The following is an 18,965-nucleotide window of genomic DNA, read 5'->3' as shown; positions in this document are numbered from 1 at the left end:
TTTAATAGAAAAATTATTTTTGAAAAAGGTTTTAAAATTATGATAGCCAATTACCATGAACATAAACACCACGTTCTAACTAACTGAGCTATAAATTTAAAGTGTTTTAACAAGGGATAAAAAAAAATAAAAGACTCTAAACCAAAAAAAAAAAAAGAGAAATTTTTCCTAATCTAAGCAACAAAATAATCCGTCAGTTGTTCAAACACGAAATCCCCGGCAACGGCGCCAAAAACTTGGTGCACGAATTGTGAATCACACTTTTCACAACGCGTACCACTAACCAGCAAGTGCACTGGGTCGTCCAAGTAATACCTCACGTGAGTAAGGGTCGAATCCCACGGAGATTGTTGGTTTGAAGCAATCTATGGTTATCTTGTAAATCTTAGTCAGGAAGTCAATTATGTTTATCAGTTGAATTGTGAATAACCAAGAGAGCATAAATTAAAGGTTACTTGTTGTGCAGTAATGGAGAATATGTTGGAGTTTTGGAGATGCTTTGTCTTCTGAATCTCTGCTTTCCTCTGTCTTCTGATTCACGCACGCACGTCCTCCTATGGCAAGCTGTGTGTTGGTGGATCACCGTTGTCAATGGCTACCTTCCATCATTCCAGTGAAAACTACGCTCACGCGCTCTGTCACAGCACGGCTAATCACCGGTTGGTTCTCGATCCGGTTGGAATAGGATTTACTATCCTTTTGCATCTGTCACTAACGCCCAGCCTTCAGGAGTTTGAAGCTCGTCACAGTCATTCAATCCTTGAATCCTACTCGGAATACCACAGACAAGGTTTAGACTTTCCGGATTCTCATGAATGCCGCCATCAGTTCTAGCTTATACCACGGAGATTCTGATTAAGAGATCTCAGAGATACTCATTCAATCGGATATAGAACGGAGGTGGTTGTCAGGCACACGTTCATGGTTTGAGGAAGGTGATGAATGTCACGGATCATCACCTTCATCACAGTTAAGCGCGAATGAACATCTTAGATAGGAACAAGCGTGTTTGAATGGAAAACAGAAATACTTGCATCAATTCATCGAGACACAGCAGAGCTCCTCACCCCCAACAATGGGGTTTAGAGACTCATGCCGTCAATGAATACAAAGTTTAGATCTGAAATGTCATGAGATACAAAATAAGTCTCTAAAAGTTGTTTAAATACTAAACTAGTAGCCTAGGGTTACAAAATATGAGTAGACTATGATGGATGATGCAGAGATCCACTTCTGGGGCCCACTTGGTGTGTGCTGGGCTGAGACTTAAGCAATTCACGTGCAGAGGCCATTTGTGGAGTTGAACGCCAGTTTTTATGCCAGTTTGGGCGTTCAACTCCAGCTTTTGATCCTTTTCTGGCGCTGGACGCCAGAATTGGGCAGAGAACTGGCGTTTGTCTATCCTTGTGCAAAGTATGGACTATTATATATTTTTGGAAAGCCCTGGATGTCTACTTTCCAACGCAATTGGAAGCATGCCATTTCGAATTCTGTAGCTCCAGAAAATCCACTTTGAGTGCAGGGAGGTCAGAATCCAACAGCATCAGCAGTCCTTTTTCAGCCTGAATCAGATTTTTGCTCAGCTCCTTCAATTTCAGCCAGAAAAATACCTGAAATTACAGAAAAATACACAACTCATAGTAAAATCCAGAAATATGAATTTTTCCTGAAAACTAATAAAAATAGACTAAAAACTAACTAAAACATACTCAAAACTATATGAAATTATCCCCAAAAAGCGTATAAAATATCCGCTCATCAGTGAGTGTCACTAACGTTCAGTTAACGTGACTCTTAACGTGGCCAATTGCCCTTTTTGGAGCGTTAGTGGCACTCACTTTTACCATTAACGCTTGGAGCTTCCTTTTCCTCCACGTTAACTACCACGTTAATGTAGTTAACGTGGTATTTAACGTGGGCTATGATGGCTTCGAAGACGTTATTGGCGATCACTTTTCTCATTAACGTTGCAAGCTAGCTCCCATTCCACGTTAGTGGTCACGTTAGTTAGACTAACGTGGCTACTAACGTGGCTTTTCCTTGCCTCCTTTGTCTTGAAATCAAGCAAATAAAGTGCATCAAAGCTCTAATTCAAGTTATGAGTCATGCATCATCCAATTTGTCATTAAATTCATGCATAATTCTCATGAAATCATATAAAATTCACAATGTTTGCTTGAATCAAGATGTAAGTGAAATTCTACCTAAAACTTGCTTATTTTCTAAGAAAATGCATGAAACTACCCTAAAACAGTAAAGAAAAGGTCAGTGAAACTAGCCGAAATGCCCTGGCATCAACTATTCCTTGGAGATGTAGCTCCTTGGAATCCTCACATTTTACCAAACATTTATGAGGATGAAACTCAAGCCATACATGATTAACACAAATAAATTTATGGACACTTAAAAGATTCTTGGTAATTCCGGAACATGTAGCAGTTTATTCAGTGTAAAGGTGTGTTTAGAAGAAAATGGTTTTAAACTGGAACTTCAATTCCAATATTAGTTATTTCTAAAGCATTACCATCACCCACAGTTAATTGCTCATTGCCATTGTAGGTTGTAAATTCTTAGAAGTTGCTTCTGTCTGGAGTCATATGGTGTGTTGCACTAGAATCCAAATACCAGTTTGGGTGATAGATGGTAGCTTGGTCTACAAGAATTTTGCTTGTGGCAAGATTGGCACTGGTTCTTCCATGTGGCTAAGTACTTCCACTTCCACTGTTGTACTGTTTATTGTAGCTGTACTAACAATCATGGGTAGTATGACCTGCTCTTTCACAGACATGACAAACTATTCGATGTGAATTTGCTCGGCCAAAGTTCATTCTGTCATATCCTCTTCCTCTTTGCATGAAGCCTCCTTTATTGCTTTGGAAAAAATTTCTATTTTCTCTTCTACTATTATAAGCAGATTCAGAATTATACCTTCATTATTTTGTTGGATGAAATTGTGCTACATTAGTCATCATTAATTCTGGTTTCTTAAACTTCTCTATTCATTTTTCTTGTGCCATCAACATTGCTTCTAGTGCTCCAATTTGGAGAGGCGTGTCTCTAGTATTGATTGATGTGATAAAAGAGATGTACTCTTCAGAAAGTTCTTCAAGAATTGCTTCAACATGAGCCGATTCATCAATTTGAGCTCCTACTGAGATGCTCTAACAAGTAATTTGCCATTGAACCAACCTTCTTTGTATTACAGTCTCTGCCAAATCTGATGAGAAGTTGAACATCCTGCCATTCTTGCTGCAAATGATGGAGTCATTGAAGCTAAAAGCCAAGTTTTCAAGAAAGAATCTTGTCTCTTTCATATCTTGAATTTTGCCACTATTACACCATTTTTCTCATCTTCTTCTGAATGAAGCTATCTTGGAATATTTATTCCATTAACAAAATTCATGAGATCATGTCAATTGAAGCTTCAGCTTGATCTTTTCAAGAAAAACAGTTTTCATCATCTAGCTTAATTGAAATTGGAATCGAGAAATTATGTACTACTGCTGCTTGGTTAACAGCTGCACTTGCACTTGCTGGTGTTGGATTAGCCATAGCTCGAAACGTTTCTGCTATTGATATAGTGCTGGTATCATATAAATGATACCAGTGGCTCAGATGTATGTGAGAAGGAGAGAGTGAGTTTATAGCTAGATGAGAGAATCAGAATTGATGATTATGATTACAACATTGAATTTTTTTACATCTTGTAAGGATATATAAAGGTACATTTGTCATATATTTAATATTATTAGTGTATTAGTAGATACTAACGCATTTATTAATTCATTATTTTATTTGTTATTTATAAAATTAATAAAAATCAAATTGATGGAGATGATAAATAATTTATAACTTAAATTAAGATATCTAAGATTCAAGTATTGGTAGTAGCAAAAGATATTTTCCTTTTAAATTATATATAATTAAGGATATTTTAAAATAGAAAATTGAACACAAATCTTTTTCACCTTCCCATTTTATATATAGGGTTGTTGATGGAAATTATTCTCATTTTTTTATAGACTATAAATTTAAAAATACTTGTATAACTTTAAAATATATTTAATGTGTCTTCTAAAAACTCTTTTATCCAAATTTTAATTATAAATAGGTTAAATATTGTCTTAATTTTTTATCTAACTTTAACTATAAATTAGTTAATATATAATTATTTAATGTTAAAAGTTTATAAAAGAGAGCATAAAAAATCCCCTTTAATGTGTCCTTTTAACAACTTTGCCTCATCCATTCCCTTTGTTGATCCTTTATTTAACCACAATTCAGTCAAAAATTCTTTTCTCTTTCATTTTATTACTACATCGGACATCTATAAAGTTACAAACGAAATTTAAAAATTAAGAGAAGGCAAAATTTGATTTCATAAATATAATGCCGCGTATATATATGGCTAAATATCCATCCACTGGTTGAGAATGGCAACATAATAAACATACAAGAACATTTACTAGAACAAGAAGAAGATTACAGCACTACACCGGAATCCACTACCAAATTTTGCCTATGTATAAATATAAACCAAGGCATATACTTCGGTAAACTCCATTTCTATGCATAAATGCAGTTACCATAACCTGCAATTAAATAAATAAATAAATAAATAAAAAGAAGAGAGAATGATCCTATATTATCAACTTTTCATAAAATTATGTTTCCACCCATAAAGTAAAACGTGTAACTTACTAGGGTCAGTAACAACAACAAGGCCAGAGGCTCTGAAATCACAGTTCCAATGGTTCCTTCCCCTTGATTGGTAATAGAGATTCATGGCTATGGATGCACGGTTGATGAGACTTTCAGGGGTAGAACAGGGACACCCTTTCTGCAGAATCTTGCAATCAACTTGAGAGCATGCATAGTTGATGTTGGACAAAAGTGTTGCTTGATCTGATGAAGGTTTAGCCACACACCATGTTTTCTGTCAAGTTCACTTAATTAATTAGGTCATCAATTTTAGTAACAAGTCTACATGTCTTTTTTTTCTTAGTTGAAGGAATTTTGTTATGGTTTACCTGCCCATTAGCCTTGATTACATTCATACCTGCACAAATCAAAATAGGAAAAATAAGAAATGAAACTATTATTAAGTCTCGTTAGTGTATAATTTGAACTCCGCAAAGAGTGATAGTTTGACTTGTTGATGTTGAAATTTATAGTAAGAAAGGAAGATAAAAAATAATTTAGAGGGAAAAATAAAAAAGAAAATGAATTTTTTTACTAAAGATAAATAGGGGAAAATAACCAAATAGTAATTAATTCCAAAATCTATCTAACACTACAGTATCTCTAATAGATCTAATAGTATCTAGCTGCATATGTTACTCAAAGATGCTTCAATAATCGATTAATACACTGAATTTTTAAGGCAAGAATTAAAGAAAATCCTGCATAGATCTGGAAAGTTTAGGTGAGAAATCACAACTAAACATAACACATTGAGGTGTTTAGATTTAGAGTTGAAAACAATGTTAATTTTAATTTAACCATGCAGAAAACGCATTATAAACCCACAAAGAACACAGATTCTTGTAATAATATAACAAAACCAAAAAAACGAAAACAGACCAATGTTGATGACTTGTTAAATTCGTTCTCAATATTCATATGAACAACAACAACAACAACCACCACCGAAATTCAGAACAGAAATCTAAGAATAGAAAACACTAGCAGTTTTATACTGACACATACTTGATGTGATAGACAATAAGAACATGAGAGAAAGAAGAGCAGCAACTTTAGCCATGGTTATTTGTTGTATAATGCTGTAGATGCTGGTTTGTAATGTACTTTTTTTTCTGAAGTGAAATGCTGCTACTACTGAAGTGAGAGAATTATAGGTCAATGATGAAGAGAGAAAGAAGAAAGTGGGTATATGTGTGTGTTAGAATTTAGAGTGTAAGAGGATAGGGGCCTTTATAAGTGAAAATAGGAATGGGGTGGGTGAAAAGGGAAAAGGCAGAGGGTCATGGTCATGGTCATGGTCAGCATAACGGCTACATTAACAGCTAACTAAGAGTCATCAGAGACGTTGGACAACTTAACTAATTAATTAATTAATTATTAATAAGAGTTTGTTATGGTGAGGAACCTCATCAAAGAGGAAAAGGTGGCTACAGTTAAAATAAAAAACAGAGGAGGTGGACAAGCTGCACCTGGAATGCTGGCACAGGACTACAGGAGTACATGTTATGAAGGGTTAGAATGTATTTCTGAATTCTGAGTTCGAGTTTTATGGCTATTTTAACACAGCCATGTTATCTAGTATATTAAAAATCAGTTATTCAAACATAATATATATTAGATTATAAAATATATATTAAAAATTAATTAAATAATACACATATATAATAATTAATTTTTGATGTGTACATAATATTTTTTAGTAGATAATTTATAAGAAGTTTTTATAAATTGTGCTTAATAACGGAAAACTGCAGTTATTTTTCTTTCTTTATTTTGTTTTGAATAAAACTATAAATAATTTGACAACATTTTCTATTTTTATTTGATATTATTGTTTCGCGTTATCAAAGAAAATATAAAAGATAAAAGAAAAGTATAAATATATTCCAGATTATTGTAAAAATAAGACATAAATATTTCTGTTTACTAAATAGAAAGGCTTATGTCTCTGAATAAAATAATTTATTATTTTTTTCTCAATAGTCAAGAAATTTAATTATGCTTGCAATAAAAATTTAGAAATCTATTTAGTATTTTCATTGAAAATAATTTTATTTGTATATGTATTTGGTCACTACTTCTATGGTAAATACTAAATAGAGCAGCACTATCTAATCTAGTGTAGTAGATGTAGATCAACCCAAACTTTTATGAACAGAAAAGAAAAGGAAGTTGTGGATGCACGTGAAGTGCCATCAACTTCTGTGTATGTGTTGTGGCCAATGGCAGTGAAGGGTGTCTTTTGGATGCTTGCTTTTCTAGCTGCATAAACGGATAATTATTGGAGAAAGAGAACCGTTATGCGTGACAATGTAAAATTGACCCCACCATTGTTTTATATTATTCATTTAACGTTTTATTATAATGTTGTTGAATGGTCCTTGTTGCTAAAACATTATTATACTTTACTGCTATTACTGCTGTAACCTATAAGTCATTAATCTTTGTTGAATGAGACTTGATTAGTAAGCTGAGTTAATTGGAATTTCGAAGGGGGGGGGGGGCGGGGATCTAAGATAGCAGTAGTTTAGGTATGGTGGATGAATTCAATAAACTATTTATAGCAAATTGGTTTGGAATTTTGGTTTGGTTCGAGAAATCAATTCATTTTAAAATGTAATCAAACTAAACCATTTGGTTTGGACGTTTGGTTTGGTTGCTACTCAATTAGATCATATGATCAGGCATACCGAAACAGTTAGATCATATGATCAAAATGTGCTTTTCATATCAAAAACTCAAAACTAGACATTAGATATATAATGCAACCTTCTAAACCACATTCATTTTATCTGTTATTTTAATATAATTGAGCATAAATAGGCTATTTAGAGGAATTTTTCATATTAAATTACATAATTTGGTTGAATTTTTTCTTTGAACTACATAGTTCTCAATAAATAAAACAACTAAACCTGAATTTTAAATTGTTTTCATATCTAAAGAGTCATTTTCATTCAACTATAGTTTCATATTTTTTTTTTGTTAATTTTTTTTTATTTCTTACGATATCTTCTAACTCAACATGCCAAATACTATTTGTTATAGATCTGAACTTTATTTAAGAATTTATCGCTGGCTAATGAATTATTGCAAGCACAAAATGAGATTCAAATCTCCGACACATACTTAAAAAGACTAATAAATTAACCATTAGACCAACTCAATTTGATTTTGGAAAAAAAAAAAAGTTTACTAATTCCTTTGTAGTTGGCAGGTCGAATTGGCCTTTATTTTGTGGCCATTTTATATTGAGACCTACCATTCACTTCTTTGCAAAGAATTTGTATTGTTTTGAATTTTGATAGCGAAGAAAACGTTGGATTAAAAAATTAGATTAGTTCTAATTAATGAATTATCTAATGTACCAAAAAGAAATTGAAATAGTTTTGACCTTAAAGAAAAACTAGGATTTGTTTTACAGGAAGAATTCTCTTAAGTAGTGAGTAATAATTATTTGGACGTATGATTTCTAAATTATGCTAACTATTTATAAATCTGTTTATTAGTTATGATAAAGGATTAATATTTGTTGACCTCTTATAAAAATTAATAGACAAATTTATAATAAATTTCTAATTATTTTAGGAATAATATGCTTGAATAATATATTTAATATATAAATTAATTCCTTTTTAAGAAAATTTAACCAATATTATTTTAAATTCTTAAAAATAATAAGTTCAACTAGAAAACCAGCTATCTCAATCAATATCAACATGGTTTTAAATTTTATTTTTATTTCATATTAACATGTAAATAAATATTTAAAATCACATATCAAAATCAAAAGAGTATTTAAAATCACGTTAAAAAAATTTCAAAAATAAAAATAGAATATCCAAAGTTGGAGATGGTTTTGTTGAAAATAACGAGGGGATGAATAATATTTGTATAAAATTAAAATTCAAATTTTATTAAGTGCGGATAAAGAAAAAAGTGAATAAATAAAAATTATTTTAAGAAAAAACTTGTTTAAAATTAGCTATAAAAAATAGATTCCCTTTATTTCCTTTTAAAAAAGTTAGCCACTAAAGGGATGCACAACATGTCATTTATTTAATATTTATAGAAAGACTTACGTGTATTTTCTATTTTCGAATATGTTTTCGCAGAACAAGCAAAAAGACGTAAATTCATATCCTTGTGAAATTTGTATCAAATTTTAAATTCTAACTATCAAACTGAAAATTAAAAGTTAGTAAATTACTTTCAACAACACGACAGTTGGATTATCCGTATCGAAAAACCGACGGAACAACCAAAGTAATAGATAGAAGTAGTGTCAGTTCCTGGTTGCTGTAATAATCTCAAAACATTCTTTCTACTTTCTATATTTTATTACTAACTAACTAACCTTTCCTCACACTCTTATTCCTATTACCTTAACAACAACACTAACATGCTTGGAACTATAGCTACTTCCATTACCGTAACACCATGTTTTTCACCCTCCATCAATTTCCTTCCAAGATCTAATCATGTTCTCACAACAACCTCAAACTCAATTCTTCCATTGAATCATGGCCACTGTGTCACTCTCTTTTCAGCTTCCCCCTTGCATTTTACTTTCTACAGGAGCTTTAGAAGACCCAACACTCTGTTCTTTGCAGAAACTGCTTCATCTGCTGGTTAGATTCTGTGGTCACTGCATTTATCTTCAACTTTTTATTTATTTATTTAATTTATCAGTAACCCCTCCTTTTTAGTTCTAACTTTTTTTGCCTTAGTTTATTCCTTTAGTTGCTTCTTGGAATGCACTTGCCACTTTCTTGGGATTTTTCTTTTTAGAGTTCACTTTCTTGGGAAATTAACAATGCATAAACGTGGAATCGTAAACTTTAATGTTAGACTAATGAGTAATACACTGTTTTAAAACAACGTCAAATCGGACAAAATGATAATATATCAGACCTCTGTTGAGAACTTGAGATATATTAATTGTCTAATATACCATTTTATTCAAGTTTGATAGTTATTTCGAAACAGACTGGGAAATTTTTTTTTTTTTTTTGGTCTTTAGAGGAAAATACATTTTGCATTTAATTTGTTGTTGCTTGTTGGCTAACTTGGTTAAAGAGAAATTGATTTTTGAGATGCACAATAATCTTTTTCACTTGCTTCTAAGAACATGTGCAGCAAATATTCAACTTTAAGAACATGACCAATAAAGAAAAAAAGGGAAAGGGGAAACTGAGAAAAGTAGGAGATTCTGGGGCAAGTTTTTTTAATTCTTTGTTTGGGTTAGTTGCTGAGATTTATAAAGATGACAAAACCGAAGTGTCAATAGTGTGTGGTAAAGAGTTGCCTAAAGTTGGTTGAGTTGTCCCAATTTCGCAGCACTAAACAAAAGGGAGAGATTTGAAAGAGGGAGAAAGCTGTTAGATTTGCTTTTTCTGAACACTTAACATTCTAATATTAAAACATGTTTTAATTCATGTGCCATCTTGTGTGATCCAATCACAAGGGATAGAATTCTAACTTGCTTTCTATAATAAAGAACATGTCGCTGTTATGGTGATTCTGCCAAACCAACTGCAGCTTTTTCAGTAAGATGAGTATGAACTTTGAAATATTTGTCATTTTAGGAAACTTCGCTGCAGCATGTTTTAACTATTTAGACTGTTAAAATGGCCTTTATGTTCTTGAAAAAGAAAGTTTTGTGGCAGAGAGGTGGCTATGAAGTATTTTAACAATTGGACTGAATATGATATAGTACCATAATTATAAATATATTTGGTACTGTCTCTTTCTGTGTCTTGTTAACTGAAATTGAAAATTGACATGATTGGTTGGTAAATTGATAACTGCAGCTACGAATGCTGAATACGTGGAGGAACCAGCAACAAATGTGAAATTTCAGACATCTTTGATGGTTCCGGGTTGCTCGGATTCATTAATTTTGCTTGGAACTGGTTAGTTTGTCGTTGTATCACATATTCACATGGCTTTAGAAAATGAGGATGATATAAATGCTCTGAACAAGTGAAGAAAGGATCAAAAAGACTATAATTTGTATTGAACAATTATAACACATTAAAGGAAGTGTTATTCTTGTAAATAAGGAAATAATTCGGTTGATGTCATCATGAACATACTTTTATCTTTTTTCATTTCATAGACATTAACTTTTGATTGTGATCATTACTGCCTTTTCGAAAAATTCATGTTATTGATGATAACTTTGTGCATAGATTCAAACTCTTTTAAGAGATTTTTGGTTAAAACTTTAATGTCACTCTGAAAAGATGTTAGCAAACTATTTTTCTTTGTTGGCCATTTGTTAAAGTTGTATATAATCATCAAATTTGTCACTAATTGGATGGGGGAAATTAAACCTAATAAAATTATGAACTTAGATTTTTGTATATATTCTTTTTATCATTATGGTTTTATTGTATATTTGTTGAAATTTTTGTCTTCTCTTTTTGGTCACTGAGAATTGGCAACAGTAGAACTTAGTAGGTTCCAAGAAATGCTATGAGTTTTGATTAATAATAACAACAATTTCAGGATTCAGAGAGAAAGTTTTTGCAATCATTGGAGTCAAGGTCTATGCCGCAGGCCTATATCTGAATCAATCTATCATAAGTGAGTTGAATGTTTGGAAAGGGCAATCAAAAGATATAATTCAAGGAGATTCTTCTTTGTTCAAGACCATTTTCCAAAGTAATGAATCTACAAGTTGATTTCTACATTTATTTTTACAATGCTAGAGTTACACAGAAAGAGATAAAGTTGATAAATACATGTATTTTTATGGTTGCAGCATCCCTTGAGAAATCATTGCAAATCATTCTGGTCAGAGATGTTGATGGTAAAACTTTTTGGGACGCCTTAAGTGACGCAATATCACCAAGAATTGTAGAACCTACAACTGCAGATGAATCTGCTTTGTCTGCGTTCCGCGATTTCTTCCTTAATCTTTCTCTTAGGAAAGGAACTTCCATATTTTTGACTTGGCCAAACCCCTCCAAATTGCTTGTAAGTTTGTTTTCCGTTTATATCTCCAGTGGATATTCGACTACACTATTTTTGATCTTTTGCAGCATGTACCCTATAGCTTCAATATTTCACTTGCATGATACTATTCCAACTAAGTTCCTTGTGATTCAATTTTCAGGTTTCTGTCTCCTCACAGGGTCTTCCATCTGCAGTGGATGCTACAATGGAATCAACAAATGTAGCTTCTGCTTTGTTTGATGTATTTCTTGGTGATAATTCTGTCTCTCCCTCCTTGAAAGCTTCAGTGGCCGAAGGCTTATCGAAAGTACTAAAGTAGAGTATGGTTTCTAGAAATGGTTCAGTCTTTGAATATATTCAGTAGTTTCTACCTATTTTGTTCTAGTGTATATGTAAGCATGCTGTAAAGGTGTGCGGCGAGTTGGAAGTTCTTGGTTTCAAGTACTCGTTTTTTTTTTCCTTCCCTCTACTGAATCTACATATTTTGATTTGTCCATTGATATAAACTTTTTTCAATTTGCATGCTTAGATGGCTATGTTAGAGCCATAGAGGTACTACTTCTCCAGAAGGACACACTTTGTTAGTATATCAGTTCAAATATATGCTTCACTTGGTTAATGCATAAAAAGAATGTTATTTGTACAACTATAAAAAACCTGAGAGAATTAGTGAAAACCATAATATAACTGTTTTAGAAGAAAATTGTTGGACAACTTTTGGTTTTCCAAATAACATTGTTACATTGCACATCAACATCTCTCTGTAGTTACAAAATAAAATCCTGTTGATGCTGAATTACTAATAGGCAAGGGCATCAAATCCTGTCTCAGAAGCCCCCTCCCGCCAATGGAAAAGAATTACAATCCCAAGATTCATATCTGCAGCATACATTCCAAAATTCTTCGAACAAACATTAATCTTGGGATGGGTTTTGACCAAAACATTAGGATGACATGTCATTAAGTGTACATGGCAATGTTGTAGTAACATGTTTGCATGATACTGCTTGTTCAAGCAAGTTGACAACCTCAGCCATGTTTGGTCTATTCAAGGGGTCTGGTTCAAGACACTTCATTGCAATGTTGAACACCTTGTTTACCTCTTGCATTGGACAGGACCCTAAGCTACTGTCAAGAACTAATTCTTCTTTCTTCTCCTGAACAACAGCTTTCACCTGATACCCAATATTAACAAAAAGATTCTTTATTAGGTAAGTTCTTATTCCAATACTGTATTAAACAAATGATGTGTTTAAGCCAATCCAACTCTCAAACTAAACATGAATTGATTTAATGCGCCCCCCAAGCTATAGTAGTTTTCATGATTTTAATCTCTATTTGATTTCTAATGTTTAAATGCAAGTAGAATGCTATGTTTTGTTCTAGTGTTCAAACTATGTTTTCCTTATGAATGGAAATTTCACAATCCTAGAGTTCAAAGTGAATATAAACAGCTCAGTGATTTCAAATTTGTCTATTAACATAATCACAAAAGGAAAACAGCAATAATCAGTTCTTACCCATGTGACAAGCTTGGTTCCTTCTTCTACAAATGCTTCATCACTGGGTTTCTTCCCAGTTAAGAGCTCTAGTAACACCACTCCAAAGCTGTAAACATCACCTTTAACAGTTGCTCTTCCAGTATCGAAATATTCTGCATAAAAATATTTCGCAATTAGAACTAAAGTGTTGTGGAAGCTAAAATTGTGCTTAGCACATTTATGTCTGTACCAGGTGCCAAGTATCCAAAGGTTCCTGCCACCATTGTCGAAACATGAGTCTTATTCGGCTCCATCAACGTGGCTAATCCGAAGTCAGAAACTCGCGCCCCCATGTTTTGATCCAGCAATATGTTGCTTGATTTGATATCTCTATGGATAATGTGAGGGATGCAATCATGGTGAAGATATGATATTCCTCTAGCAGCACCTACAGCTACTCTATATCTTGTTGGCCAATCCAAATGCTTCTTCTCCTTTGATCTCCCTGCCATTGTATTCAACTTTGTAATTAATTAGAAAAACAAAATTCAGTAATCAATTGACTAGCTAAAAATTCTACAAAACCTTGGATGTAACTAAAGAGCATTCCATTTCTATCATTGGATCACATATTTTGATTGTTTTGTATAAGAAAATATGTTCATTACATCATCCAAATCTTAAAATTTTCACTTGGTCAATAGAAAAAGCTACAAAAGGCACCCTAGTGCATGAGGCTACAACACTTGCTACCCTTATGACTTATAAGATCTAATATGAAAAACTAACAAATGTTTACTCAGATATAATCATTCATGTGCTTCCTTCTATCAGGTTAAATTTTTGAAAAATTAGTTCTATGACATAATATCAGAACTTCTATGACCAAAAAGTGTAGAGTTTGATCCTTGTTATCTCCCAAAAGAGAAAACAAAAATAGTATAAGGCAAAGAAAAATAGAAAAGAAGACTTATACAAAAATTCAAACAAATCCAGAAGAAGCTTTTGTTTGAAGGAGTGTGTTAGAAATATAACTATTCATACACTTACCATGCAAAATGGAATCCAAACTTCCATTTGGCATTAGCTCATATATAAGAAGATTGTAGTGTGGTGCAATGTAATATCCATGAAGAGTTACAATATTCCGATGCTTTATGTCCGCCATCGCCTCCAACTCTCGCTCAAAACCATTGTCCCTCTCTTCTGATCCCCGGTTCAGCCTCTTCACGGCGAAGGCTACAGATTCATTTAGTCTTAGTTCATAAACCACTCCATAGCCACCAGATCCAATGATGTCTTTATTGGTCAGTTTTCGTGTCTTCTGTAAGACTGCATCGGATTTAAGAGATTGCAGCAATGAAGATCTAAAGATTACCATCTTTCCTTCTGTATTATCCAATCAATGTATGTTAGAAAGTCTTGTTTTCTCTCTAATTAACAAAGTAGGGGAAAAAACACATTTTTTTTCTAACCATTTTCATAAATTATGTGCTTTCTTTTCCATCTTTTGTAGAGAAGAACAGAGATCAAGATCTTGGATATCACGAAAGCGATGAAGCATATTGTTGTAGATAAGGCTATAACCAGGAACTTCCTCATTTTGTTGATACATAAAATGATGCTGAAATTTGAAGATCCTGGAAACAAAGTTTGGTATTATGGTCTCAAAAAATTTGACAGAAAAATAAGAATTGAGAACATTTTGAAAGATTGCTACATGAAATGTGCAAAGTAGCATTTTTTTTCGCCTTTAGTTTCTTCTTAACTGAAGCAAAATCTCAAACAAGAAAAGAGGAAGAAAACTCACAGTAATTCTCTGTGGATTACTTCTTATAGTTGATAACATTGTCCCTCACTTTCTGCATCTATAAATTCTCTTCACATCTTGATGAATTGGACAAAAGTTCTTAAAACTTGTTCTGATCTTCACTTTTTCAAGTGGGCTCTCTCATGAACTCTGAATTTTAGTTACCCTTTGAAGAATCTGCATCTTTGTCCACAATGGCCAGTGAAGAGAAAAGAGACATGGAAAGTTCATAACCACTTTCTCACTTATCAACCAGAAGAAGAAAGATCACAGAAGCTGATCATGAGGATAAGAATAAGAAAAATGTATAGTGAACGTTTTGAAAACTAAGGTACATTATTATTATTATGAAGAACAGTTTTGAAATGATTGAAGGTTTGAAATTAAAGGCCTAACTTTCTGGTTTTTGTTGCGTATATTACATTGCTTGTTTGTGTAATCAAAACCATTATGGAGGTAAAGTATGTGTCATGCCACCCCAGTTAGCAATGTCCTTTATTGAAAGGAATAGATTGGTGTGTGTTGAATTGATTGAACATGGAACCTACCTGTCAAAAAGAACGTCTGTGTTACTATTCTCAATGTGAACACACTTGGACTATTCATCACCAATGCCACCAATGCCAGTGTAGTGATGGAAAAATTTGTCTCTTTTTTACCACCAAATTGGTCTCTAAACAATTTTTAATTGGATAATTTAATTTTCAACTAATTTTAATCACCAAATTAGTCAGTAATCTTCTCTTTTGTTAAATAAATAAATTCTTACATTAAATTTTGATTAAAAAAATAGATAAATTAGTTTCTGTCATTATTTAATAAAACATAAAACAAAACTTAATGAAAATTTTTTAAAAATTTTTAGATTAGTCTCTCTGTAAAGACAAACAATAAGATGTGAAAATTAATTTGTCTAACAAAATAAAAGTTAAAAAATTAATTTAATAATTAAAATTTATTGAAAACTAAAATTTTTTATTAAAAATTTTTTAAGATCTATTTTGGAGTGTTACTCATAATTTAAATTGAAGACACGGGATAGAAAAATTTTACTAATCTATTAGAAGGAATAATAAAAGTGTTTTCAGTTTTTCGAACAGAATTAGTTAACTTTCTAAAATGTGAGAAAGAAAAAGGATTATATACTAATTAAAGTTGAATAATAAATAAATATGTTTTTTAAATATTTTGATTTCTATCCATAAGAATGAAAAAAAGGTTTACTTTACTCTACTAGGAGAATCAATAACAATTTTAAGTTATATTAGTTTAATTTCTAGTAATCAAATGTGAATACACGTGAAAAAAAATTGTCACGCATTTGTCAAAAATATTGTCATGCATTTGTCGAAGTTTGAAATTAAAATTTGTTTTTCTTCTGTATGAATGGATTTTGTTGTCATACCCGTGCTATGTTTATATGGGAATGTTCCTGACTTGATGGCTATTAAAGTAATAAACACTCACGAAAAGAGAGGACAGGGACAAAATAAAGTAGGGTGGTTGGTCAGCTAGAAAAGTAGAAAACTGGCAAAATTTTTATTAGAAGAGTAATACACGGTCAGTAACTTTTATGATTTGTAGTAATTAAGTAGTCATTAATAATATTTTTAATAGTATAAAATTTTATCTAATGATATGTAATTATTCACTTTTTTTTGTTGGTTACATGCTAGTTTGAATTTAATAAAATTGCTGGCACCTTAGACATTTCTTTTTTATTTTATTTTATATGTAATGATCTTGTGAATGCCTTTTCTGTCACCATTTGTTATTCACCACTTGTCCTCTTTCCAGTTTATTTGGAGGTTGGGAATTCAGTTAAGCCAACGAAATACAGACTAAGTTAAAACTTTCTAATTTTATTATTGGAAGAGAGATTGTGTTTTAATAAAACCACATGAATTTTTACATACAAATTCACATTCTTAAAAATTAAAAAGAGAATTAATTATTATAATATATTTTTAAACTAACATATTTCTCATCTTATACTCTTATTTAATTTTTTTAAATAATTTTTTTTCACTCACAATACAAAATAAAGAATTCCCATACTCTTAATAAATTTTTATAAATGCCCTAACTTAGTATCCTTTTCTTATTGTGATATTTCAGTTATATTTTTTATAATTCAAAAAATATAAAATATTTCTGATAAATTGACAATTAATATATTGATAATACGTCATTATTGTATTATAATTCGTTCCTTATATTGTATTTTTTGAATAAAAAAATATTCTAGCAATTACAATACACCATTAGCGCATTTTCTACATTAAAACAAAATTTGTCATCAATTCACCTCTGGCAAATTATTTGTGACACAACATGCTTCCAAAAAATTCTGGTAAATACTAAATAACCCAAAAATTAGACATTACACCAAAACCAAGACAATATTAAAAAAATTAGCCACTTAAGTTAAGTTACACATTTATTACCGGTAGTAAAAATAATTTTTTTAGAATAGATTAAAAAATTATTATTTTTCAAAAAAATCACTCTTACTTTAAATACCAGTAATTATTATTGTCAATTTTTTTTAAATACTAGTATTTACTTTAAATACCAGTATTTAAGGTAGTGTTTGATTAGTGGGTGTGTCTGCATAAGACAGAGACATGCTGACACACGTTCTCTGTTTGATTGTTGAGACACACAATTTTGAAGAACTGGTACATAGATTGACACAAATTACATATATTCAGTGTATTTTTAATAAGTTGAGACACAAAAATTAATATTGAGACACTGATTATTTTGACAATTTTACTCTTGTTTTATTTCTATATTTTTATTTTTGTCATCTCCTTTCACCCATCTCCAGATCTCTTCATTTCTTCTCCCTTTCCTTCTCCTTTCCATCTCAACTTCGGTCTATTCTCTCTTTTCTCTTCATGGCCAACTAAGCAGAATTTCTTCTCCTCTCCCTTCTCCTATGCATTTTAACTTTTGTTTCTTCTCTCTTTATGGCCAACCAACCTCCTCTAGTGAAGTGCCTCTTCCATTGTCACTGCCTCACTTCCTCTTCATACTCTCCACTCTGTCTTCTTCCTTCTTCTAAATCTCCAGATCTGCGATTTGTATCTTTGCCATGTCGTAATCGAACCTGTATCATCGACCCATCGTGCCTCTATCTTCATCTCTGTTCATCCTTCTATTTGTCCTTTTCTAGATTTTTTTTTCTAAAATAAAATTCTATTTTTTCTTTATTTTTTATTATTAATCTGTGTTAGGAAAAAATTATAGTCTGAATACTATGGATAATTTATTTCCGTTGGCTTCTAGACGTTGAAATATCTCACCCTCCAATTAATTTTTTTAACAACTTAAAATTGACACAAGGGATTCAAAATGTCATGCCAATTAATTACTTGTTATTTGATTAAGAAGATATGTATTGAATTTGTTGTTGAAATTACTGAAATTTTTGTTATCTGGATAATTTTTTGTTATGAACGGAGATAGAAAAAAAGAATCACTGCAGCCGTTGATGAAAAAGTATAAATAGTGATGATGGTAGTAAAGTTAGATGACAAGGATATTATTGACTTTTTAAAATTTTATGTGTTTTATGTATGTTCTTTGTCAAACATAAAACATGTATACATGTATTTTGTGTCTATGTCTATATAGTCTATGTCTCTGTGTTCTTGTCTCATGCTATACACTAAACAAACGGAGGCTAAGAGTACATAGATATAAGAAGACACTGATTTCATATTCTGTTTGGTAAGTTAACATGACAAAAAATTATAAAAAAATTAGTATCTCAAGTTAAAAATTGTCTCAATATTTTACAAAGATACAAAATACATATTTTTAATGGGTGCTTGTGTATGATTGTGTCTTTTATCATTTTTGTCTCAATAAATAAACACTATATATATACTCCTGTGTACTTCTGTATCTATATTTTGATCGATATATATATCAAAAACAAACGCTGCCTTAATAATGCGGGAACTACAAAGGAGTTCATCTAATTATAAAAAGGCTCC

At 31.6% G+C, this 18,965-nt stretch overlaps 3 protein-coding genes across 4 annotated transcripts; 1 reads left to right on the top strand and 2 right to left on the bottom strand.

Moving 5' to 3' along the window:
* Positions 1-4,355: 4,355 nt before the first annotated feature.
* Positions 4,356-5,907, bottom strand: LOC107611844 (Carbohydrate-binding X8 domain superfamily protein). Its single transcript, XM_016313735.3, has 4 exons — positions 5,710-5,907; positions 5,031-5,059; positions 4,702-4,936; positions 4,356-4,592 (listed from the first exon to the last, which is right to left on the bottom strand). The coding sequence occupies exons 1-4, from the start codon at positions 5,762-5,764 to the stop codon at positions 4,567-4,569; spliced, it is 345 nt and encodes a 114-aa protein (XP_016169221.1). The 5' UTR covers positions 5,765-5,907; the 3' UTR covers positions 4,356-4,566.
* A 3,031-nt stretch (positions 5,908-8,938) lies between these two features.
* On the top strand, positions 8,939-12,195 carry FAP3 (Chalcone-flavanone isomerase family protein). The gene is made up of 5 exons (XM_016316190.3): positions 8,939-9,335; positions 10,518-10,619; positions 11,218-11,373; positions 11,474-11,688; positions 11,828-12,195. Exons 1-5 carry the CDS (start codon positions 9,107-9,109, stop codon positions 11,984-11,986), a joined length of 861 nt encoding a protein of 286 aa, XP_016171676.1. The 5' UTR covers positions 8,939-9,106; the 3' UTR covers positions 11,987-12,195.
* A 138-nt stretch (positions 12,196-12,333) lies between these two features.
* LOC107613980 (Protein kinase superfamily protein) lies at positions 12,334-15,482 on the bottom strand. Of its 2 annotated transcripts, XM_021109409.2 has the most exons (7): positions 14,959-15,482; positions 14,624-14,788; positions 14,199-14,537; positions 13,399-13,653; positions 13,188-13,321; positions 12,611-12,842; positions 12,334-12,489 (listed from the first exon to the last, which is right to left on the bottom strand). In XM_021109409.2, the coding sequence occupies exons 2-6, from the start codon at positions 14,748-14,750 to the stop codon at positions 12,612-12,614; spliced, it is 1,086 nt and encodes a 361-aa protein (XP_020965068.1). In that variant the 5' UTR covers positions 14,751-14,788; positions 14,959-15,482; the 3' UTR covers positions 12,334-12,489; position 12,611. The 2 variants fall into 2 exon arrangements, with proteins under 2 accessions (XP_020965068.1, XP_016171675.1); XM_016316189.3 differs by having other exon boundaries at positions 12,334-12,842; positions 14,959-15,395.
* Between the last annotated feature and the right edge of the window lie 3,483 nt (positions 15,483-18,965).

Source organism: Arachis ipaensis, chromosome B8 (genome assembly GCF_059453495.1).
Source record: "Arachis ipaensis isolate K30076 ecotype BB chromosome B8, ASM5945349v1, whole genome shotgun sequence".
Lineage (NCBI taxonomy): Eukaryota > Viridiplantae > Streptophyta > Magnoliopsida > Fabales > Fabaceae > Arachis > Arachis ipaensis.
This window is presented reverse-complemented; position numbering and strand designations above follow the sequence as displayed.

What these genes read in the sequence shown, in the direction of transcription:
- LOC107613980 (XM_021109409.2), bottom strand. Translation starts at nt 14,750, where the DNA reads ATGAGGAAGTTCCTGGTTATAGCCTTATCTACAACAATATGCTTCATC. An exon ending in CTTTGGATACTTGGCACCTG is followed by an intron (nt 13,322 to 13,398) that starts GTACAGACATAA and finishes ATTTTTATGCAG; the next exon opens with AATATTTCGATACTGGAAGA. An exon ending in GAACCAAGCTTGTCACATGG is followed by an intron (nt 12,843 to 13,187) that starts GTAAGAACTGAT and finishes ATTGGGTATCAG; the next exon opens with GTGAAAGCTGTTGTTCAGGA.
- FAP3 (XM_016316190.3), top strand. Translation starts at nt 9,107, where the DNA reads ATGCTTGGAACTATAGCTACTTCCATTACCGTAACACCATGTTTTTCA. An exon ending in AGAAACTGCTTCATCTGCTG is followed by an intron (nt 9,336 to 10,517) that starts GTTAGATTCTGT and finishes TGATAACTGCAG; the next exon opens with CTACGAATGCTGAATACGTG. An exon ending in ATTAATTTTGCTTGGAACTG is followed by an intron (nt 10,620 to 11,217) that starts GTTAGTTTGTCG and finishes CAACAATTTCAG; the next exon opens with GATTCAGAGAGAAAGTTTTT.
- LOC107611844 (XM_016313735.3), bottom strand. Translation starts at nt 5,764, where the DNA reads ATGGCTAAAGTTGCTGCTCTTCTTTCTCTCATGTTCTTATTGTCTATC. An exon ending in CTTATTGTCTATCACATCAA is followed by an intron (nt 5,060 to 5,709) that starts GTATGTGTCAGT and finishes TGATTTGTGCAG; the next exon opens with GTATGAATGTAATCAAGGCT. An exon ending in TGTTGTTGTTACTGACCCTA is followed by an intron (nt 4,593 to 4,701) that starts GTAAGTTACACG and finishes ATTTAATTGCAG; the next exon opens with GTTATGGTAACTGCATTTAT.